Source organism: Ambystoma mexicanum, chromosome 2q, assembly GCF_040938575.1.
Source record: "Ambystoma mexicanum isolate Mex_15411 chromosome 2q, UKY_AmexF1_1, whole genome shotgun sequence".
Taxonomy (NCBI): domain Eukaryota; kingdom Metazoa; phylum Chordata; class Amphibia; order Caudata; family Ambystomatidae; genus Ambystoma; species Ambystoma mexicanum.
Window position 1 is genome coordinate 611,898,927 of NC_090924.1, and position 23,020 is coordinate 611,921,946.

At 45.7% G+C, this 23,020-nt stretch overlaps 1 protein-coding gene across 1 annotated transcript in view; it reads right to left on the bottom strand.

Annotated features, from left to right (window-relative positions):
- The window catches only part of LOC138569624 (cryptochrome DASH-like), a 490,626-nt gene that overhangs the window by 250,196 nt on the left and 217,410 nt on the right, over nt 1-23,020 (bottom strand). The window contains exon 8 of the mRNA XM_069647757.1: nt 16,830-16,919. Within this exon, the coding sequence (XP_069503858.1) occupies nt 16,830-16,919 (90 nt within the window). The remainder of the gene's footprint in view (nt 1-16,829; nt 16,920-23,020) is intronic.

The following is a 23,020-nucleotide window of genomic DNA, read 5'->3' on the forward strand; positions in this document are numbered from 1 at the left end:
GCCCAAGGGATGTTTCTGGTACCCTTCCATCTGGCAGGAATCAAGAACACCATCGCCGACTCACTCAGCAGGGAGCTGCGCTCGTGCCATGAGTGGGAGCTGCAGCAGGATCAAGTGGATCCCTTATTCCGACGATGGGGCGTTCCCCAGATCGACCTATTCGTGACAGCGACAAATGCCGAGTGCCGGAGGTTCACCAGCAGGTTTCCCCAGCTGGGGAGCATGCGCAATGCCTTTTCATTCCCCTGGGACAGCCTGTTCCTGTATGCGTTCCAACCGTTGGCGTTGCTGCTGCGACTCATCAGTGAACTCAGACGGTCCCGGTGCAGGATGATCCTCATCGTACCTGCGTGGCCGAGGCAGATTTGGTTCCGGGACCTTCTGGACATGTCAGCGTCCCCACCCCAGTCAAACTATCGACGGACGCGGATCTTCTCACCAGGGAAGGAGGTGCCATCCTCCACCACGACCCGGGTCGCTACACCTGCAGGCCTGGCTCCTGCAGCGCTAGAGTTCAGAGGATACGATATCCCGGCGGACTGCAAGGAGGTGCTTGAGATTAACCCTCTGTGGATTACAGCCCCTCAGGTGCTGCCATACTTGCTATCGCTGGCCAAGGCGGGGTTGGCACATGCCTCCATCAAGATCCATCTGGCGGCTTTCTCCCGCTACACCAGAACTCTAGGGCGGTCCTCCCTATGGTCTCATCGCCTGGTGAAGGAGTTCATGAAAGGACTGTTCTGATCGTCCTCGCCGGTGAAGGCTCCGGCCCAGGAGTCGGAGCTCAACGTGGTGCTGACCAGGCTCATGGGGCCACCATTCAAGCCTCTGCATTCGGCATCGTTGAAGTTCCTGTTGTGGAAGACAGCGTTTCTTGTGGCCATCCCCTCCGCACGACGAGTGGGAGAGATCCAGGCCCTCTACTGTAAACCTCCAAACCGACATTCCACGAGACGAGGGTGGTGCTGAGGACGCACCCCTCCTTCATGCCCAATGTGCTGGACTTCCACCTCAACAAGCCCTTGTTGTTACCCGTTTTCTTCCCATTGCCTTCGTCGCAGGGCTGAGAGGACTTTGCACTCGCTGGATGTGGCTAGAGCGCTGAAGTTCTATGTGGACCGCACGAAGAGTCTTCGGAAGACATCACAGCCGTTTGTGAACTTTGGACCTGTGAGCCAAGGGAAGGCCCTCTCGAAGGCTTCCATTTCCAGATGGCTCTCCGGCTGCATCATGCACTGTCACCGGTTGGCAAACCAACCCTTGCCCAGCCGTCCGAGAGCCCATTCGACCAGAGCGATCGCTGCTACTACGGCGTTCTTGTCTGGCATGCCTCTGTTGGACATCTGCAGGGCTGCTACGTGGAGGTTGACACACACTTTCAAGGGATTCTACTGCGTCAACCGGGATTCCAGAGAGGAGTCCAGAGTCGGCCAGGCAGTGCTGCGCAACCTGTTCGCCTGAAGGTGGACCTGGTGAGGATGTAAGAAGTGCTTAATGTTGAGCCTTGCCACCTCCCGTGGTTGTGCATGTGTGTACTGCTATGTATTCTTGTATTCATGAGCATGTGAACCCATGCCAGACCCCATGCTGGAGAAGGACCAAGTTACTTACCTGTAACTGTTGTTCTCCAGCATGGGTCTGGCATGGATTCACATGCGAACCCTCCCTCCTACCCCTCCGCGGTTCTTCTCTTGGTCCGACTGCCACTTTACGTGCTACCAAATCTGAAGATGGCTGCCAGAGGAGGGACTTAGGTAGAGGGCAGTCATTGGCTGGGGGCAGTATGACCCAGAGGCCAGTGGTTGGTTAAAAGTAGAAAGACAGTTCAGAAACTAAACTGATTTTTTCTTTACCGAGGATTCCCAGCCTGACGACGGGGAATATTCATGAGCATGTGAATCCATGCCAGACCCATGCTGGAGAACAACAGTTACAGGTAAGTATCTGGTTCCTTACGTGACCCAATTTAGTGTATATACTCGTAAGGGCCGTTTATGACTGCAATTTTATTTATGTCTGTCTTTATGGTATTTTATTGGAATAAAGTGTTTTTGATGGACTGATTATTATAGGTGCTTCAGTAACTAAGCAGTGATATGTAAGGGGGCATAAAACACAGGGGAACGACTCCCTATAGGAATGCTGTTCACGCCTCATGGCCCCACACATTTTAAACTGTCAAAGTAATTCTACTGTAATTCCGCAAAAAAAGCCCCATTGGGTCTAATGGAGCCAAAATAAATGGGGAATTCCACCGCCATCACCACTTGTAATCAGGCGATAACGGTAATTCCTCGGGGCAATTTTTTTGAGGATTTACCACCGAACTAGTAATGAGGCCCATTATGTTGCATTCTTAAATTGCAGTTGGTATAATGGAAGGAAAAGAAGGAAAGTCCTATGATCGTGTTTTGGAGACGATCAGTGCTAGAGTTACTTATATACATAGCATAATGAGCTCTGGGTAATATGCTATGTAATAAATTAGATGAAGCTTTTGTAAGGCAAAGCACAGGTCAAATCTCGATGCAATTCCAAAATGGCCACCGAAAACATGTCGGGCGCTCTCCGTCTGAAACATCCATCCGGAACTCACTTCAAAACACTTCCTAACCCTTGGGTGGCTACAACAAGGGTTACTTTATACCCCCGCCCCCACCACAGCGACATTAACATACAGCAGTGGAATACCGCTGAATAATCAAGCAACGAGGACTGACCACGCCCTTGGACGTAGGTCCCCGCAGCCTCACTACCAGCCAGAGATAGTCGTGGGCGCTCTGGCAGGACTCGGGAGGCACATGGGGATAGAAGCAACATCGCTCCACAAAGAGGGACGACTGCAGCCGAAAGCACTCACAGAGCGGGTATCCTGACTACAACAAGTTCCGAGAGCACTAAGCTTAGCAAAAGTCTCCCGTAGGCCGCATCAAACCGTCTTAAGAGTGGAGACCCCGCCCCAGGGATTTACTCCTAGGTGTACTGAGTACTCTCTGGGTATACAGAGGAAGGTGATTGAAGCGGCCAGCAACCTACACTAAAAGCAGAGGCTGGAAACCGCCATCACCTATTTGAATTGTTAGCTGACCTCTTCAAGCGATCTCTCATCGGAGATCCTGTGGTAACTGTACAATGCGAACAATCGCGCTGCTCATTCCAATCTGCAAAGGGAAGCGCTGACTTACCTGGACACGCGCAAGTTGCGGCACACAGAGCCTTGGCAACTCCATAGAGAATCGACTATCAGTAAGTAGCCGCATTCTTCAATACGCCCCATTAACAAGAAGAACTAGAATTTGCTTTAGTGGTGGTGCATCCTCAGCTTTTTACCAATTGGCTAATCCTCGCTACTGATCCCCTAATAACAAGTCTCCAGCCTGGGTCAAACATACAGCTGCACAATTTGCTACTGGGAATAAAGGTGCTGTGCACACGTGTCAAGGTGACAAGCTTCTGAAACAACTAGGTCCATAAGGGTCTCCCACAGTGGGTCTTGGGTTTATTGGTACATACCTTTTCTGGCACAAAGGCCTGCGAAATAAAACCTTGGGTGCAGCCAGGCAGTGCACCTGCAACCTAAACACCAGGAGAATTTTCCCAAGACTTCTACACCAGCTGATATTTGTCGGGAGCGGAGATAAACGTAGTCCAGCTGGGCAACTCCAACCTCAACAGATCACAAAAAACTTTGGGCAAGCAATAAAATCCTCCCTGGACCCACAGCCATGACAAAGCACCCTACCTCACCAATACAGCAAAAAGCACCCCCTGACATGGCGGCCTCTAGGGAAGACTTTACTATATATTTTCAAGAATTTCAGAATCGGTTCACCTGGAACTTTCTATCACAATTTACAGCATTTACGGATGATATGAGGAACTCACTTGCCGAAGTCAGTGAAGAAATTACATCCTTAGCTGAACGTGTCGATTTAAACGAACAAGCCATCCAAACTCTGGAAGCAGACTGCAAACAAACAGATGTAGTAATAGAAGACCTATCTAGAATAACTCATAACCTAGAACTTCAATATGAGGACTTGGAAAACTGATCACATCGATCCAACATCCGGATCAGCGATCTTCTGGAAACAATCTTATATTCGGATTGAAAAGAAGCCACAGTCCAGATATTTGCAAATCTCCTAGCCGGAGAGGAACCCATTGATATACCGCTTGACAGGGTCCACACGTTTGGACCGAAAAGAATCGAACCCGGCTCCTACCCCCGAGATGTTCTGGCAGCCTGTGCACTCTATCCTCAAAAAGAACTTATTCTCAAGGAGGCGAATGCCTCTGAGACGATATCATACAATGGAACTGAAATTCAATTATATCAAGATCTCTCAAGGATAAACCACCAAAAATGCAGACACATCCATGATGCGGTGCGAGTTCTTCAAATCCGGGGTGTAAGATACAGATGGACTTTTCCTTTCGGACTATAATTTAACCTGGATGCAGGCAGCAAAGAATAACGTCCAGGAAGGCAGGCCTGAACCTCTTATGTTATGTTAACAGAACTTGGGTAGTGCACATACACCCTAAGGCATCTTGGCGCTGGTAGCGTGAAATGACGTCTTAATGAAGGAGCTACATTTTTTGAAATAGAGTCGCTTTTAATATCCGTCGAAACGAGAGGTGATCAGCAGTGCCACGTAGCGCAAGAGGGAGGTCATTCCAAGCTTTTGCAGCTGGCATGGAAAAGCCATGTCCTCCTGTTCGAGCAAGTCGGTAGCGGGGAACAGCTACCAGGAGAGCTGAGTGGGAGCGCAAGGATCGAGTAGGCACATAGCGCGGAAATTTAGTTTGAAGGTATTCTGCTCCGATGCCGTAAAAGGCTTGGTGTACTATACACATGGACTTGAAAGAAATCCAGTCTGCTACAGGAAGCCAGTGCAGTTTCTTGAGCAAAGGAGATTTATGCGCTCCAAATGGAGGATGAAGAATAGCTCTGGCCGCTGCGTTCTGCAGTAGCTGTAGCCTCTTAATCGAGTAGCAGGGCTGAGCCAGGTAGAGCGAGTTGCAGTAGTCCAACACACTGAGGACCAGAGCTGCAAACACTGGGGCCTGGCAAGCTGCTGGGATAAAAGGGAGACCCTGATACAAATAGAAGAGTCCACAGGTGTGTCATCGGAAAGCACTCAAATTAACCCAGCAACAAAAAGGCACACAATCTAAGGCCGGGGAATGGCAAATCAGCACACAGCAATGAAAGAAGCGCAGGGACCTGCAAAAAGAGGAATGGCGTTCATGACTGAGGTACCCGATCCCTAAATAATCATCATCATCATCATAATGGCTACAACTGGCCGGACTCTATTGCGAATTTCCGCCGGATGGATCAATCCATGGATCCCCAATATGCAGCAAGATGGAGCGTGACTTACCTATTTGGAATCTTCTGTTCTTAGTAACAGATGAGGGAGCTAGGACTTCCTGCACTTTTTACACAGTTTAAAAGTGGATAGCAGCCGGGTGAGTTTATCCCGGAACACGTCAGGATCTGTGATTCACACCTGGGATCCCCTGGGTGGGGGTGGGATATAAGGGGTCGGGAAAAGGTTTTACCTGATAGCAGTTACATTGAAGGGCTATCAGGGGGTGGGGGTACTTAGTTGGGGTGTGTGTCGCACCTGCATTGCAAAAGTATGCTATTTATTGATATGCAATATCAGAAATATACCAATACCTATCAGCCCTATGTCGTATTTAAGACACAACCAAAATTCAGTGTCTGACATAGAATGTAAGGGGGTTTAATAGGCCACAGAAATGTAGGAAGGTGGAGTCTTTCTTGAGGCGGCACCAACCAGACTTGGTGGCGCTTCAAGAAACTCATACCTTTAAAACTGACAGAAGCAAACTCTGGCTACGCTACTACCCTACAATAATACAGACATGTGCTGTGAGCAAAACAGCAGGAGTTTTGATAGTGGTAAAGGAGCGATGTGGTGTTCAAATAATCTGCGCTAAAATACACAGAGAGGGCAGATATGGCTTTGCGGTCCTCAGTGTACCCTCTGTCAAATTAACAATAGCATCAATATATGTCCCTAATTCTGGGCAAGAAGGATCTATTTATGGATGGAGCGCTACTAATCTTTGGGGATTTTAACTTGAATTGGGATCCTGCACGGGACAGAAGCAGGTTAACTCGTTGGGCCACACCCTCCCCCTCGAGTGAGCTGCAATGTACACTCGCAGATTTATCCCTAATACATATTTGGCTCACACTGAAGGGGGAAGAGAAAGGGTAATCTTTTTATTCACATGTGCACAGGTCATTTTCCCATATAGATTACGCTTGGCCCTCCAGCCCACTGTTGGGATGTGTCGTAATTTGTGTTAGTTTTCCCATCACCGTCTCAGATCATGCCCCGATCACACTAACACTTGACATCACAACGGATAACTTGCAGCTCTGGTCTTGGAAATTTCTGCTTGCTTTATTGCAAGATCAAGTTATCACTGATGAAGTAGCCGCACACATTACTGAATACTTTGACCTGATTCCGACAGGGGGGACCCTACTAAATATTGCCTGGGACATGTTTAAAGCTACTATGAGAGGTGTCCTTATAGCTGCACAAGCTAAAAGACAAACAGATCATGGCCCTCGAATTAGAGCTAGAGGAGTTATTATCTCTTATGAAAAAAACCGGACTCAATTCGGGCCCAGGTATGCCGAAAGCATCTCAGGCTAAATCACTACCTAACAAAGCAGAAAAAGCCCTCTGATTACTCAGAGATACTATATCAAAGCTAACAAAATGGATCACCTGTTGGCAGCCAAGCCTCATCAAAGGGCGGCCTCTCGGGTCGTACAACGAATCAAGCTGTCCTCAGGGAGATGACCTCTGAAACCACAGGTATCCTTAAACAATTTCATACATTTTATTTCAATATATACAAATCTGATTTGCCGGATCCTACTACACAAACAAAGTATCTGGAGTCGGTGGAACTCCCCAGGCTCTCGTTGGCGAATGGTCACATTTTACAAAAACCTATCATGTCAGATGAGTTGTTACGGTTTAACCGGTAGCTCTCATTAAATAGGTCGCCTGGCCCAGATGAATTTCCGGGCAGGTTTTACAAAACATGGCAATATTTTAGCTCCTATCCTAAGTAAATTGTTCCATTCCTTTTCAAATGGGGGACAAATCTCGCCCTCCATGGAAGTAGCGAAAATAGTTTTGTTCCCTAAAAGGGGTAAAGACCCAACAAACTGCAGGTCCTATCGTCCAATTGCACTTAACATAGACACACACATGTTCACCAAGGTGTTGGCCAATCGGATTGTAAACCTTTTACCATCATTAATGCACACAGATCAGACAGGCTTCATTAAGTCAAGGCAATCACATGAAAATATACGTAGAGTATGCCACATTGTAATGTATTGTTATATTTTTTATTTATTAATAATGCACGCCGGGCCCGTGGCAGGGGTGCAGGGAAGGTTACATAGTTACATATGGCATGGACATCAGATATGAATATATACAGATAAAATAGGTGGCAGACATGGAAATAAATACAGTTAAATGCTGATACAAATTTTGTGGCAGCAATGTACATATATACAATAGAAAGTATTTCTCTGGGTACTGTTTCTTATTTAGTTATTGTAGCAGGAAGATGTACTGGATAGTTGACCGAGGGGTCACAGGTCTTGGGAGTGCAACCACTTCCTGACGCTATTGGATTGCGCTTTTCTGATAGGTCGTTCTGATGTGCGTTTGGTAAGTCTGTCACAGAGGTGTAGGGGAGCCTTGTTGGACAGGCATTTGCGAGTGAGGTTGAGTGATTTGAACTTGATTCTGTTTATCGCGAGCCAGCTGATGGCGCGTCTCACGTGCGATATATGCTGTGTTTTGGGTATGCATAGAGCTGCTCTAGGGGCATTGTTTTGGATTGTCTGGAGTTTGTTAGTGTTGCGTTTACTGGTGCCTAAGTAGAGGGCATTACAATAGTCTACTTTGGAAAGGATTGAGGCCCTTGCAATTGTAGTAAGGCTATCTGTGGACAATATCTTCTTCACAGGTCTTGGAGAAGAGATCTTACAGAAGATGGAGAAGAAACCTATCCCTGCAGTTCTGGTTTCTATAGACACCGAAAAGGCATTTGATCGAGTAGAATTCCTGTTCCGGACACTAGAAAAAAATGGGATTTGCACCAAACTATATATGATGGAACAGGGCAAACTACCAAAATCCTTCTGCAAGACTGTCAATAAAAGGCTCTTCTGTTATTTCCCTTCAGCAAGGTACTAAACAGGGGTGCCCTCTTTCCCCTATGTTATACACGTTACACTTGGAACTCTTACTGGGCAAAATTAGACAGAGAGAATAAAAGGTGTTCCGTTCGGCTGAGCTATGCACAAAATTATGGCTCAGGCAGACGATATGCTACTTATGGCAACAAATCCATCAAACTCGATACGGGAAGTGTCACACGCATTTGAAAAAGTCGGTGCCGTGGAGGGATTAAAAATAAATACGCACAAATCGGAGATCTTAAATCTATCATTATCTCCAGACCTGCAGGAAGGGACACAATGTGGATGGGCCAAAGATGGAATTACATTACATGGGGTAAGAATCACTCCATCCCTCAAAGATGTATATGTAGCTAACTATACTCCCCTACTAAAAGATATTCAATCTCAATTGAAAAATGTGACCCACTTACGATCTCATGGTTGGGTAGAATTAACTCTGTGAAAATGGTCTTTCTCCCTAGAGCACTCTACTTATTTCAAGTACTACCCACCAAGGTACCCCAATCCCTTTTTCCCTAAAATACATAGGGCAGTTTCTTCCTTTGTTTGGCAAAACAAAACCCTGTGGATAGCCTTAACTACGTTAATGCTGCCACCAGATAAAGGTGGGATGGGACTTCCTAATTTCCAGACATACTATAAAGCGGTGCAAATCCGGGTGATAAAGGAATGGTCCGCGGGCATGGATCTATGTGATTATTGCGACCCCCACAATTGCGACGGCCGAAAATGCAGACTTTTTTTTAGAACCCCCTTTACACCACATGTATATGTGGGGGGAGACCCCCCGCAGTACCCCATATTAATATTATATTATATACCCCCCCACATATATATGTGGTGTAAGGGGGGGTAAAAAAGTCCACATTTCGGCCTTCTTAATTGTGAGGGTGAAATTTTGGTACAATTCCGCAGGCACAATTGAGAAGTGCTGGGTACAGATGGAACTAGCTGTGGGGTGGGACCTAGACTAACTGACATACTGTGGTTACCGAAATCTGATCGCCCTCCCAACATACAAATGAGTGAAGTTATACACAAGGTGGAAAATACCTGGGATGAGGTAGTCATAAAGCATGGCATAACGACGTTTCCTTCTCCTTTCACATCCCTGTTTTTTAATCCCCAGTTTAGTCCGGGCCTACAACCCAATGCATTCACGGAAGGGAAGGCGGCTCGGTGTGTAAAGCGGAGTGATATGTGTTTGGGGGAAACAGTAAAACCATTTATACAATACAAACAGGAGTTGGGGCTACATGAGGAATCTAGGTTTCAATATTTCCAGGTGAGACACTGGATTGTAGCGCCTCTGACAAAGGTGGCAGCCACCAGGGAATTAACATTGTTTGAGCAATATCTCTATCTTATATAAAATATGAGGGCAAGGGACAAACAAAACTAAGATCAGTTATAAAAAAACGTTAGCTGGTTACAGTGGGGGAAGAAGTCACTGATCAGGCATGGGAGAAACTTTGGAAAACAATTCCCAAACTTGCCAGATCAATTCAAATTAAAGAATTCTGGCTCAAACTCATGGTCCAATGGCACTACACACTAGCCCGCCTTGCTCAAATGAAGCCTACCATATCTGACAAATGCTGACGGGAATGTGATCATGTGGGAAACTGGGAACATATATGGTTCAGCTGTCCGAGGCTGGCAAATTATTGGGGAGAGGTGAATTCAGATCTGTGTGAAATCTTTTCTATTCATACACCTCTCTACGTACTTTTGCTAGTCATGATGGATGATGACTTTAGACAACGGCTGAAAGCAATCCAGAAAGCTTTTGTGATACTCCTTAAAGCACTAAGTACTCTCAATACATCATTAATGGTTTAGGTACAATTCGGCAACATGCAGAGTTAAAGGTAAAAACCTAAAAAAATAATGAGAATGTTTAAGCACATACAGAAGTTTGCAGACTTTTTTTGCCTAAAGCTTAGACCACAGCAACAACCAACATGGGAATATAAGCATAGGTAGAGGGGAGCATGGGCTTAAAGGGGAGGAGTTGGTCATCATGGACTTAGACCCCCTGGTTAAAAGTGCTAAATAAAATTAAATAAATATAAATACGTTTTTGGGTGATCTCCCTTCATTTGCTAATATTCAAAAGAGCTGGTCTTTTACATAATCACGTAAACCCTTAAAGTTATCTTTCAAAAATAGGGCCCAGGTGCTGGATCTTTAATGACTAATTAGAATGTATTTATTTCATGGTCCTCTCATGGTCCTCATTCATTTGATAAGAAAAATGCCATTACAATGAGCACAACTATAAGAATCACCCAAATAAATAGATACAATCAAAATCGATTGATTAGAAATTTGTTATGCCATCCTCTCCACCAATAATTTTTTTCTATCTTTCCAAGCCCTCCAAATATATTGTTCCACTGCAAATACTTTGGTGCAGTACCCAATCAATTTATCAAAAATTATTCAGAGTGGTACATTTCACTGAAGACCATAATACCGAAAATATTAAATAAATATATAAAGGTAAGTGGGTTAAGGGGTTAAAATGAGTCGGGATGGGGTTGGGATGGCGCTATAAGGGTAGAAAATCAGGGGGTGTGGGGAGGACCGTCAAATAAAATAAAAAAAACAGTATTTTTCTGTATTTTGTCCGCAATGAAATGTACCACTCTGAATTTTCTGTCGGTAAATTAAATATAACTGCATGCAGGAAACTTTATTTTGTGCCCAAACCATGACCTTGTGAAGAAGTCTAATTTGTGCCTGCCTCAACAGTGGGTTCTGCCAAATAGACCTGGCCAACTTGTAAAAAGGAGAGAGACAGTCTCACAGTCTCACAGAATACTGGTTTCTCGATCTAGATTTGATGCTCCTGGGAAAAACGGTCATGGACCATTACTCCTGCAACTCTTTTTTTTGGATATGGGGGGGACACCCTCAGAACCCTCTAATGAGCTCCACCACACTTCCACCACCCAACTCCCCTATCACAGCAGAGAACACCCTGCAACCACTGGGCTCACGCTGGCACCCACCCTTCTGCCCCTGACTCCTTAAAACCCCTGCCTCGACCATCCTTGTGTATCCTTTCCCCACCCACACCCATACACTTGCTCCCCAACCCACCACTTCACTCACTCAACCCACCCACTGCTTACCTTTTTGCCCACAGCTGCCAACACTTCTGGGTCTGTGCAAGTTTGGTAATGCACTTTTCCCTACAGGCCGCCATTCCGGAAAGGTAGCTTCTCGGTTATTGGTTGGTTTTTGAGCATATTGGGTAATATACCCTTGAAAACAGCACCATAATCACACAAACATTCTGAAGAGTTTACATTCTTCAATCTCCCACCAATGCATCTAATAGAGAGAAAGAGCCAATACAGAATTTGATATAGAGTGAACACATTTCCATGATGGACATATTGTCCAGATTTTGCACACGACCCCTCTCCACCTTCAATGTAAGATACTGGGACTGCTTTGGCTGCAAGGGGACTTTCCCCAAGTAGAGTTCACTTTTCCATTCCCAACACCTATCCTTAAGATCTCTTAAATCGACTCTTTTCAGTGTGGCCCCACATACAGGCCAAATCTAAGATCAACATGCCTCACCGGATTGCTTCAATCCATCCCAGATCTCTGTATCCATGCTGGGCAAGCATATCTCTTAGATGGCACTTAGTAGACCATCAACTGTCCATATTGTAGCCCAAAACATCAGGGCCTTAGAACTAGGTTATTTGAAATCAATTTTGCTCCTATTCTTCATGGGTCAAAACTGATGAAGCAGATATTTACCAATAATTTTAATAAAACAATCTCAGCAATAAACCTCCTGGCATTGACTAAATCCCCACAGCTCAGCGCTATGTAATGCTGCTGCTACACCCTTGGCTTGACAGACCAGTAGGGCAGGAGTGATAAAGGGGCCCCCAAAACGATGGGAAAACAAAGTATCCCTCCACAATTTGTCGAAGTCTTGTGTTACCCTTTTTTTACCTGGGCTACCCATGAACAATTACAGACAATCAAAATGTGGGACTTGTTTAAGAGTTGACCTCCCCGCACTAATAAGTGGTTTTCTGAGCTTTTTTTGTCTAGCCAATTACCATAATGATGGTTTGAGGGTCATTGATCGAAAGGCTCGTTCTCTGAAAACATGCCTGAAAAGCCTGCAGCAAGGACCTCTGTCTGCGAGAGGATTAATGGGTCATCTGCCAAATGGCACACAACTTTCCCCCATTTTTGGTGGGACCCTGTCCCATCCCTGAAGTCAATCATCTAGATCATTGATAAACAAATTGAAAAGCTTTAAGGCGAGTACATACCCCTGCCTAACAACCCTAGAAATCTCATATTCCTTCGAAACTTCCCCTTGGTGGCCCATTCTTTACTCATCCCCAGGTACTCATGAAGGGCCTTAATCACATTTATCATAATATTTCCTTAGTCAAGGATTCCCAAAATAGGCTACCAGTGACTGAATCAAATGCCCCTTTAAGATCTACAAACCAATGTATGTATTGATTGTATTTGGGTTTATGTCAATATATGTATGTATGTATGGGGTTTACGAAGAGCAAACCTAGCTGTTAGAATCTACTAACTGTCTTGAGGATGCTTCAAAGTGCTTAAAAAGGGTGAGGATACATAGAGGAGGGTGAAAAAGTTTAAGGGTGTATAGTCGAGTAGGGCGCACAAAAACTCCAAATATGGTCTTCTAGTAAAACCCTATAATTTCACAAAAGAGCGTCTCTCCTGGGTCAAACTCAAAAACCGGTATCAGGACAGTCTCTTGTCAATAGTTCCAACAGTTCAAGAGCCTTAGTACGAAGTTCACAGTATTTCAAGATAGCTCCCGGCATTCATGGTCTCTAGGTTCTACCACTTAGCACTTACTGTAACTAGCGCTCTGATGCCGGAGGGTTTGGTGCGCGGCTATAAATGCAAAATAAATCCAATAAGTAAAACACTTCTGGTTGATTTCTGGTTGATGGTGGGATATGACCAACTCAAACACAGGGGAGACCAGAGGAAAAATGTATCTCGACCACCAACAACAACCCTCTTAATCCAACACGAAATCGTACAAAAACTATGTTCGAGGGGTCCCTTGCTTTTTTATGCTTGCACCTATATTGCTCTTGTAAGCAGTCCTACTAATTTGTTCTGTGATCCCACTTTTCAGGGGATTTTGTTTCCACCCATTCAATGGAGCTAAACCACTTCGTACAAATAAATATTTAATTTTATTTAGTACACATTATGAAATCACAAAAATACATGACCATCAAATGCATTTTACCTCTCTTGTTAATCAATATAGAGTTTTGTCATCACATGCTTCATTCAATTCTAAAAAGCAATATAACCAATCTGTATCCTCTGTACAACCATTTGTTTATACAATTTTCTTACAGTTAATTCTTCAGATCTTTCATCACTGAACAACCTCTTAATCAGGAACGCACAGGCCAGTCTTTTATTACTTCTAATTCTCGTGAAAATGACTCCTTGATCCACTTTTACAACATTCCACTCATACCCGACATATTTCATTCCTCATTCATACTACTCAACACACCATCTGGCAAAATCATCAACGGTGTACAGTATAAATGACTGATTTGTGATTAATCAATTCTGTTAACTTTGATCTAAGCATTTGGGGTAGTTGAACTCGTTTCTCTCTCCCCAGTCTTCTAGTTCTAAGTCAATATCGATGTCTGCCTCTATATGGAGTGTTTACTCCCTTGTGGTGGTCCTGTTATGTCTTTTGCGGCTACGGCTCGCTTTCCTGTCCTCTGTTTTTGCCGTATTGGCTGAAGGGTACTTGTAAGTCACAAACGTTAACCGCTGCAGCTTCCTTCGATATGACATTCATCTTCCTCTTGACTCGAGGTGGATTATAGCTCGGGCGCCTCGCCTTATTTCCCTCTCTCCGTTAGTCGGGAAGTGTTACGCTCTTAGTGTTAGAAGCATTGTTGGTCCGGTTGTATGGCCTCCAACGATTATCGAACGTCCTAACGGGCCGTGAGTCTCTGTTCAGCGTCTCTCTGGGTTTCCTCTCTCCCACGTACAGTTATGCATATGACCAACTACTCTCTTCCTTGTTTGTTTGTTTGTTTATTTATTGTGCGCACCGGACCCTGGGGTAGCAGGGCGCAAGAGAACAAGGAAGTTTACAGCTTGGTTACATACATTACAAGTTACAGGTTACAGAGCATGTAGAGTGGCCATTACTTGACTTTGCAAGGTAAAACAGACAATCAATCAAATCCATGGTGAGCGAGCAATATAGCAGGTCAGTGGCGAACGAGCAATATAGCAGGTCATTGCGTGTCAGGTGAAGTACATGTGGAAGTGCAAGGGTAGAGAGTCATTAAATCTCCTTCTCAGTAAGCCATTTTATGGTGTTCTTTCTGAAGTTGTTGAACGTTTGGTTAGATCTGAGTGCATGAGGTAGGGCGTTCCATAATTGCGCTGCCTTGACTGGGAAGCTGGATCCTCCAATAGTGGCTAGTTTAAATCTGGGCACTAGTAGGCAGTTTGGGCTGACTGTCCTTGTAAGTCTAGTGGGATTTTTTCTGTTGAAGCGTTCTGAGAGGTAGCGGGGGGCTTTGTTGTTTAAGCATTTGTGGATAAGGGAGGCAGATTTGAGGTTGATTTTTTCTTGGGTGGATAACCATTTGTGTTTACGTCTTATTTCTGAGATATGTACTCTTCTAGGGATACTTAGTGCCGCTCTAAGTGCATTGTTTTGGAGCACTTGGATTCTATTGATGATTTGTTTGGTTGTCCCTATGTAAAGGGCGTTGCAATAGTCTAATTTTGATAAGATGAGGGCTCTAGCTAGGATAAGACAGCTGTCATCTGATAGGAATTGTTTCCCAGCTCGTATTAGTTTGCATGTGTAAGCCGTGGATGAGGCCAATGCGTTCACCTGTTTGGTAAAAGATAGTGTCGCATCAAGGTAAAAACCTAGGGTTTTTACTTCTCTAGTGACTTTGATGGTGTTACCATCGATGATGAAGGCTGAGTAGTTTTGGTTGAGTTTGGAAATGCGGGCTGCCGTACCCAGGATGATGAGCTCTGTTTTGTCATCGTTCAAGCATAGGCCATGGTTGGCCATCCATGCTTGAACGATGCTATAGAGACTGTTCACCAAAGCCAGATCTTCAACGTAATCCCCAGTAAGTGGTAGGAGAATCTGGGTATCGTCTGCGTAGTTAGTATAGGTGATACCTAGATTATCAAGATCGTCGAAAAGTGGCTTGGTGAAGATATTATAGAGTGTCGGCGAGACACAGGATCCCTGGGGCACTCCGCAGGTGATGGGAATCGGGTCTGCTGCCGCTGCGAGGGAGTCTGCAGCTGTCTGCCAAGCCACAGACATAACAAGAGTTTCGCTTCCACTTTAAGGCAGCACCAACTGTGTTTGCCTGCCTCATTTTCCAAAGATGAGCTTAAGATAACCTGGTGACCACCCCTTCCTAGGGTCTTAGCGTCTGCTCTGTTCAAAGTCTCTCTAATCCAGCCCTGGTCCCGTTCCTTGGACACATTGCCACATACTTATTTCTACTCAGACTGTGGGACTAACCCCTTCCAATTGCGGTCTCACCACTACCCACTTCCTTTGGCTAAGTAAGACCCCTCTTTGTGTCCTGCTCTTGCAGGCTTCCACCTTACTAGCCAGAGTTCTGTCCCGATCTTCACTCGCTTCCAGATGTATTTTTCCCTCCACCTCCTGAGAGCTCTGTCTTCCAGTGGGAACCACAGTGAGCCTTGTGAATGCTTCCAAGTACTCAGCATAATTCCTAGGAGATTCGACCCTTTATGTCACAGAGTCAATCTTGGGAAGGGTATGCACTGCCACATGCAAGGTTCCAGCTCATCTAGCAAGTCCCTTAAAGGGCCAGTAATATTTTTGGGCAACTTGTGACTGACTCTGTCCCAGGTGCTGGAGCAAAGTGATAGTGACCAGGGGACCCGTGCCACAGCAAGCCCAGGGTCATTATCCAGTAGCTTGGGGAGGTTCTCAGGCCCTTTGGTGATCTCTCGAAATGTTCCCAGTTTTAGGCGAAGGATTTTGGCACTAGTGCTAGAGTACAATAACAAACGTCTGACTTAATGAAATCCTTAGAAAGATCACCAGCAAGCATTGACAACAGTTAGATGGGGAATGCCCAATAGGGTGGGCATCTGGGAATTACAGGGGAGGGACCAATCTCTGGAATCTGACTGGTCTGAGAATGAGCATGTGTCTAAGGTTGAATTATGTGACTGGCTTCAGGCTGCTTGCTGTACAGGGAGAAGAGTCTATATAAAATGGCAATATGCCATATAAAAATCTACATGCATCCAGTGGATGGCTGTTTACATCATGATTGTCACTCAGTGGTGCAATATGCAGCAGAAACAAAATGGCAGGATTGTTAAAATGATGTGAATTCGTGAATCTAACCCTTTCTGGCCATTAGGCTAAATCAGTCATACGTATTCCGCACATATACAAGAAAGAGGAATTCATCATTGAAGCGTAACTATTTCAACGTACCAGTATGTGCTCTGATTCGCCGTTCTTTCCTTTTCATACTTTTGGATTTGTTCATAAATGTATCTGGGCGAGATACAGCCTAACGCCAACCTGTAAAATACAAGGATGCCAAAAATTAACATTTAAAAAAGTACAAAAAAGTACAAATGCTTGTGCTACGATTTTTAACATTTGTGCAGAAAATCTTACGGCCTTGACATTTTTTTCTCCAATTATTCACGGTTTATAGGCATCGGGGTGCAAGGAGGATAGTTAAAAGTTCCAAAGGAGAATGTGATCAGGTGTCCAAGAGAATGAAAAGAAGGGGGATAAAGCAGGGGAGGAAATTATTGAAAGTGGGTGCCATCGATGATGAGCAAGAGGAAATGAGGGCGAAAGATTGAGTGAGAGGGTAAAGTGTGAGTGTGAGAGAAAGGATGAGAGGGGGTAGAGAGTGGGGTGGGATCTATAGAGAGTTGGGTTGGTCAAGGAATAGGAGTGGGAGTAGAGCAGGTGGGTGTTGGTAGAGAGTGGGGGTAGGATGGGTGGGCGTAGAGACAGTGGGAGTAGGGTGGGTTGATGGGCATGGAGAGTGGGGGATGGGTGGGGTAGAGAGTGTGGGGTAGTGAGAGTGGGGGTAGAATGGGTGGCAGGAGGGTAGAGAGGGTTGTCAAATTTAGCCTAAAATAGACCAAACAAAACCCAAACAGCTCACATAATTGGGATTGGGTGGGGCAGAAAAGTGGGTTAGAGAGAGTGGGCATTTGTAGAAAGGCAGCCTCAGGAGGAAAAAAAAACAAACACCTGCTGCAAAAAATTGCCCAAAAATATCCCAAATGTCAGCAAACAAAATCCCTAAATAGCCCAACATGAAATCAATGAGCAGCTGCGAAATGTATAGGCACTCGACTTGCTTCTTACAAAGATGCTGATTGGAGCAAATATTGTTAGGGAACTTCTCATTGGGAAGTACGGCAAAGGAGTTTGGAAAAAGATGTTAGTGATTTGGCATTGTCAAGCGATGGCATTGCCCATTGCTATGCCAACCAGATAGTCTCAGTCTAGAACCCCCATGCCCCCCCTCTCTTCTGTAACAATGGTTTCGGCAATTTTGTGGCACAAGTCCAACAAAAATGTGCCACAACCAAAAATCACCTAATCTATTCCTGCTTTGCATGCTCCGAGTTTGAACAGCCATTGGCCTGCAAAGCATGATGGAGAGCGCACTGAGACGAACAAGAGGACCTGGTTTCCAATACTGACAGGAACCAAGGTCACTTATGACTGTATTTATGTGTAAACAAATCAATAAAAACGGAAAACAGGGAGCTTAGGTACAATTTCTGTCACACCACCATAGGTCTCTATAGAGACAGATGGCAAGCAAATTTATGAAAAAATAATTGGTGCATCTTTTCACAGTTCGGGGCTACGGGGCGAGGATGAAAGACATCCACCACAATCAGAAATGGTTTTGGCCCTGTGTTAAATTGCCCAATATGTATGACAAGCTGCACAGACAGCGTTAATTGTCTTATTTCACTGCTGATGTGTGTTTAACTGTAGACATTGAAGGACGTCGTGTTTGCAATCGTCCTCTTTCTTTGTTTGAGGGGGCGGTTCTTTGCCTCTCCTCCATTTCCCTTTTGGCTTCATATGTGTTATACTTACCACCCGGGCAGCGGACGGGCGCAGCGGGCGCACCGTCAGCGCGCCAAAAACGTGCTTAAGGCAAGCCCGTCTGTGCTGAGGCAGGGCGGCAGGGGACCATACATTTCGCTCGCAACAATATTCTTGCGCTTGCCACTCCCAATACCCGGTTCCCGGTAGGTTGGCAGGCTTTTCCCGCAAGGTGCTTGTCTACTGATTTATTAACTCCTATTGCGCAAAGTCCAAAGACTTTTGATATCTCACTGTTGCTTTTTAACACCCGGTCATTGCCAGACTATGTGACTGACATCTACCAACTACTGACTGACTGTCAGCCGCAGCTGCTATTTTTGACTGAGACCTGGCTGCAGGAATCGTCAGCACTGGCCTTGGTTCAAGCCATTCCAGGTAAATATGGAATTATTCATGCTGATCGCCCCTCCACTCAAATGGGAGGTGGAGTTGCAGTGATCTTTAAATCTTCCCTAGCAATGACTAGGCTTGAATAGTCTCACTCACTGGCCATGGAGACGTTACTCCTCCGCTGTATTTTTACTTCTTTTGTATGTCATTTTTTGGTTATCTACCGCCCCCCTGGCTCTTATGCCGGGCTGCTCGAGCCCCTTATGGACATGGTATCTGATCTTTCTGCTTGCTTCACCCACCTTATATTATTGGGTGACCTCAACCTGAAATGTAACCATCCTCGTCCCCCTGCTCTTAACCTCTTTTTTGAGAGCCTAGACAACTTAGGACTCACTCAAGTAGCCTCTGGGCCTACCCATAAATTTGGTAACACCTTGGATCTGATCCTAGCAAATACACATCTTGTGTTTTCGTACCCTGCTGAACCAGTGATTTGGTCAGACTATTATTTAGTGCCATGTGTGCTAAAAAAATATTAAAATGCAGCAAAGGGTGGCCCTGCCTAAAAGATTGCAACGGTGTTGGCGTTCGGCTGATTTATCGGCCCTTGTCCAAATAGTTAAGGAGAGAGTACTGAAACTTCAACTACCCTATCTGGCCTTTCACAGTCCTTGCATCAGGCAGCCAATGATATGGCCCCTCTTAGACTCATTCAACCGCTGAGACTGCCTATGGAACCCTGGTTCTCTGAGACCCTTTAGGTGCACCATCTTTCACTGCGCCAGGCCGAACGAAAGTGGCGGCTAGCGTATTATCTGAATCTTAAACTTGTGTATAAAGCCTGCATCATTTCCCATTCAGCTGCTATTCTGGCAGCTAAGAGGGCTTTTTATGTCCAAAAAATTGAATCTGCACTTGGTCAGATTAAGACCCTTTTCTTGGTGGTAAGATCCCTCTCCTCGGAACGTAAACTCTCCCCTTCCGTCAGCCCGACACAAGATCTTTGTGACTCGCTGGCGCAATATTTCACTACTAAAATGGAGAAAATTTGCCCTGACATTGCACAGCCTACTATTTTAACATCTACCTCTGCTAGTGACAGGGTTGCCCCTATAAACCAGTCAGCAACGGGTGGCTGGTCATCCTTTCCCATCTTCAACGAAGATGCAGTTCTTACTGCCATGCAGAGCATTAAGTCGGGGGCCGCTTCTGACATAATCCATCTTGTGGTGATGAGAGATATATGTCCAGGGCTGCTATGTGAATCACACAGGCAATTAATAATTCTTGTCAATCAGGGATTATTCCTTCCGAGCTCAAGGCTGCCACTGTCATTCCTCTTCTTAAAAAGCCTTCACTTGACCCTTTGTTACCCTCCAATTACCCTCATATTTCACTGCTTCCTTTCTTTATGAAACTTCTTGAATCCTTGGTCTCTCCTCTGCTTTCTGCTTTCATGGAATCTACTGGTCTTTTTGATGTTGCTCAATCGGGGTTCAGGCCAGGACGGGGGACTGAGAGCATCCTGGTCTCTGTCCATGATAATACGGCTAGGCTGGTTGATGCTGGTGGGGTCAGGCCCCTGATTTTACTAGATCTTTCAGCGGCATTTGACACCGTAGACCACCCTATCCTGCTCACCCGCCTGACCCAAACTGGCATTTCAGACCAGGTGCTGACTTGGTTTGCCTCATTCCTGGCCAACAGAACCCAAACTATCTCTCCCTCCTTTTCTCTCTGGTTTATTCTCTCTATGCAGTGGTGTTCCCCAGGGATCTGCCTTGTCCTCAATTCTCTTCAATATCTACATCTGGCCTCTTGAGTGTCTCATCCGCTCCGTCGGCATCAGGTGCTATTCGTATGCCGACAACACACATAACCTAATCCGGTTAGATCAGGCTGAGGTGTCGTTGTGCCTGTCGCAGTGCCTGACTGCCGTGGGGGCTTGGATGAACCACAATTGGCTGAAGTTGAATGGAGACAAGACAGAGGTGCTGGTGGTGGGATCCCCTCCTGACCCTTCACTCTAGGTGTCTTCCTACTGGCCTCTCTCCCTTGGCTCCCTTCCAGTCCCTACTGAGAAGGTGAAGAATTTAGGCATTGTGATGACCGCCTCCGTGTCAATGGACTCACAAGTGGCAGCAGTCTGTCAGTGTGGCCACTATCACCTAACAATTCTAAAAAAGGTTTTGCCATTTATCCCTGCTCACCTTCGTCCGCCAGTAGTGGCAACCCTAGCACTAAGCTGACTGGACTACTGCAACTCACTGCATCTGGCCCAACCTAAGGGCTTAGTCCAGCGGCTTCAGCGCTTGCAGAACATGGCTGCCCGGGTGGCAACTGGCTTCTGTTATGGAGCTCACGTTTCCCCGGTCTTGCATTGACTCCATTGACTGGCTGTCAAACAGCCCATTGCTTTCAAGGCCTGTTGCTTGGTGCACTGCGCCCTGCATAATCAAGGGGCAGAATATCTTCGTGATAAGTTCACTCGCTACTGCCCTATACGACCTTAAGATCGGCAGGTGCTAGTTTGCTTGTAGTTCCATCTTTCCAGCACGCCCACATCGGAGATGGGGTTTTTTCAGGGACTTCGGCAGAGCTGTGGAAAAGTCTCCCGCTGGCCATGAAAACTCTCTCGAATCATTTGGCTTTTAGAAAAGTGCTTAAAACCTATCTGTTTGGTTAACTTATGCTTGGGTCCTGCCTCTTCCTCTCTCTAGCGCCACGATGCCTTCGGCGACCGTGCGCTCTAAAAGTGCTGCCAATAACATAACACACTATTTATGTCAAACCACACCTTCAACATACATCTCTTGCCAGCTGCGGACACTGGAGGCGACGCACAACAAACCACAGTTTTTTAATTTATTTTAAATGGCTGCCGGGATTGGTTTGGCCGTCATTGTAGGAAATGGAGCAAGTAACAGAGTTTACCACCACACAATTGCAAAAAACCTTGCAGTCAGTGTATGGTCCATTACTACTTGGATCACAACCACAGGCCCTCCAGTTACTGCATGGCCATTTCACAAGCGCAAAACTAATTAGAAAATGTCCACAGGTGCTGTCAAATTTAAAAAATGCCACTCAAAATTCACACATTTGCATATTTTACCCACCTATCACTAATTTAATTAGCCTGAAGGACAACTTACTTAAAAGGCAGTTTCCGATTTCCAGGCAGTTTCTGACATGCAAATGTTAGGAAAGATTTCCCTTGGGTGCAATTGTCCCTTCATTTTTGGACACCCAGCCCCCAAACATTTTGCTTTTGTTTGGCCAACGTAATCTGACTTCCTCCAGTGGATCTTCTGGGCTTTTGCTCATCTGTTATGGAGAAAGTGACACGTCCTTCAGACTGTCAGTACTGGGAAACTAGGTTTCCTTTAGTCTTTCACTATGTTGCCATTTCTTGGTAACTTTTTATCTCTGTGACAAGTACCTTACAGTACCGAGCATAGGGGTTCTTTTGTTTATGGCCCTAGACACCCTCCAAGGATTTTTGGGTTATTGTACAAGTGTGCCTAGGACAAACCGGTGGCAGCAGTTTACTTTTATAGTAGTTTTACTTCCTTTTTAATGAACCATATTGCGTTTGGTCCAAGACTGTGGCCAGTGCTGAAAATAGCCATTCTACCCATTGGCCATTTTGTCCCTTTGCCTTCCCCCATGTCAAGTAGACCCAGGAATTCCTTATTTGGGCATGCAGCCTCCTGCAAAAAACGTATATTTTGCGGGCTCCTGCAGGACACGTGTGCTAGTGCCCAGGATGAGGATTGGGACCGTCTGGCCCCAATCCACACTTCTGGTGCCAGTATGTCTGGCATGCCTGAATATCTGGGACCACCATGGGCCACGATTGGTCCATGTCTGGCGTGCATGCAAGAGAGCAGATCTTCCACTGGTTATCCCAGATTTGATACACAAAAAAAATCTAGGATAGGAGAAGGGGCTCTTCATCCATCCCAGAATGATCAACTGAAGTTCCCTCTGAACTACATAAGGAGCCAAGTATACTGAAATGCTAAATCAGACCTCTGAAACTGTGTAAGATGTGCTGGAAGGTTTGGCACCCTGGAGCCCGCTGTTGTCCCGTTGGACCCCGGTTTTTGCATTGATCACTGAAGGCCTGCAAGGGTGCTTCGACCCTTTGGAGTAGTCAGAACAACTACTCTCTGCACCTCCCGATTATCCTC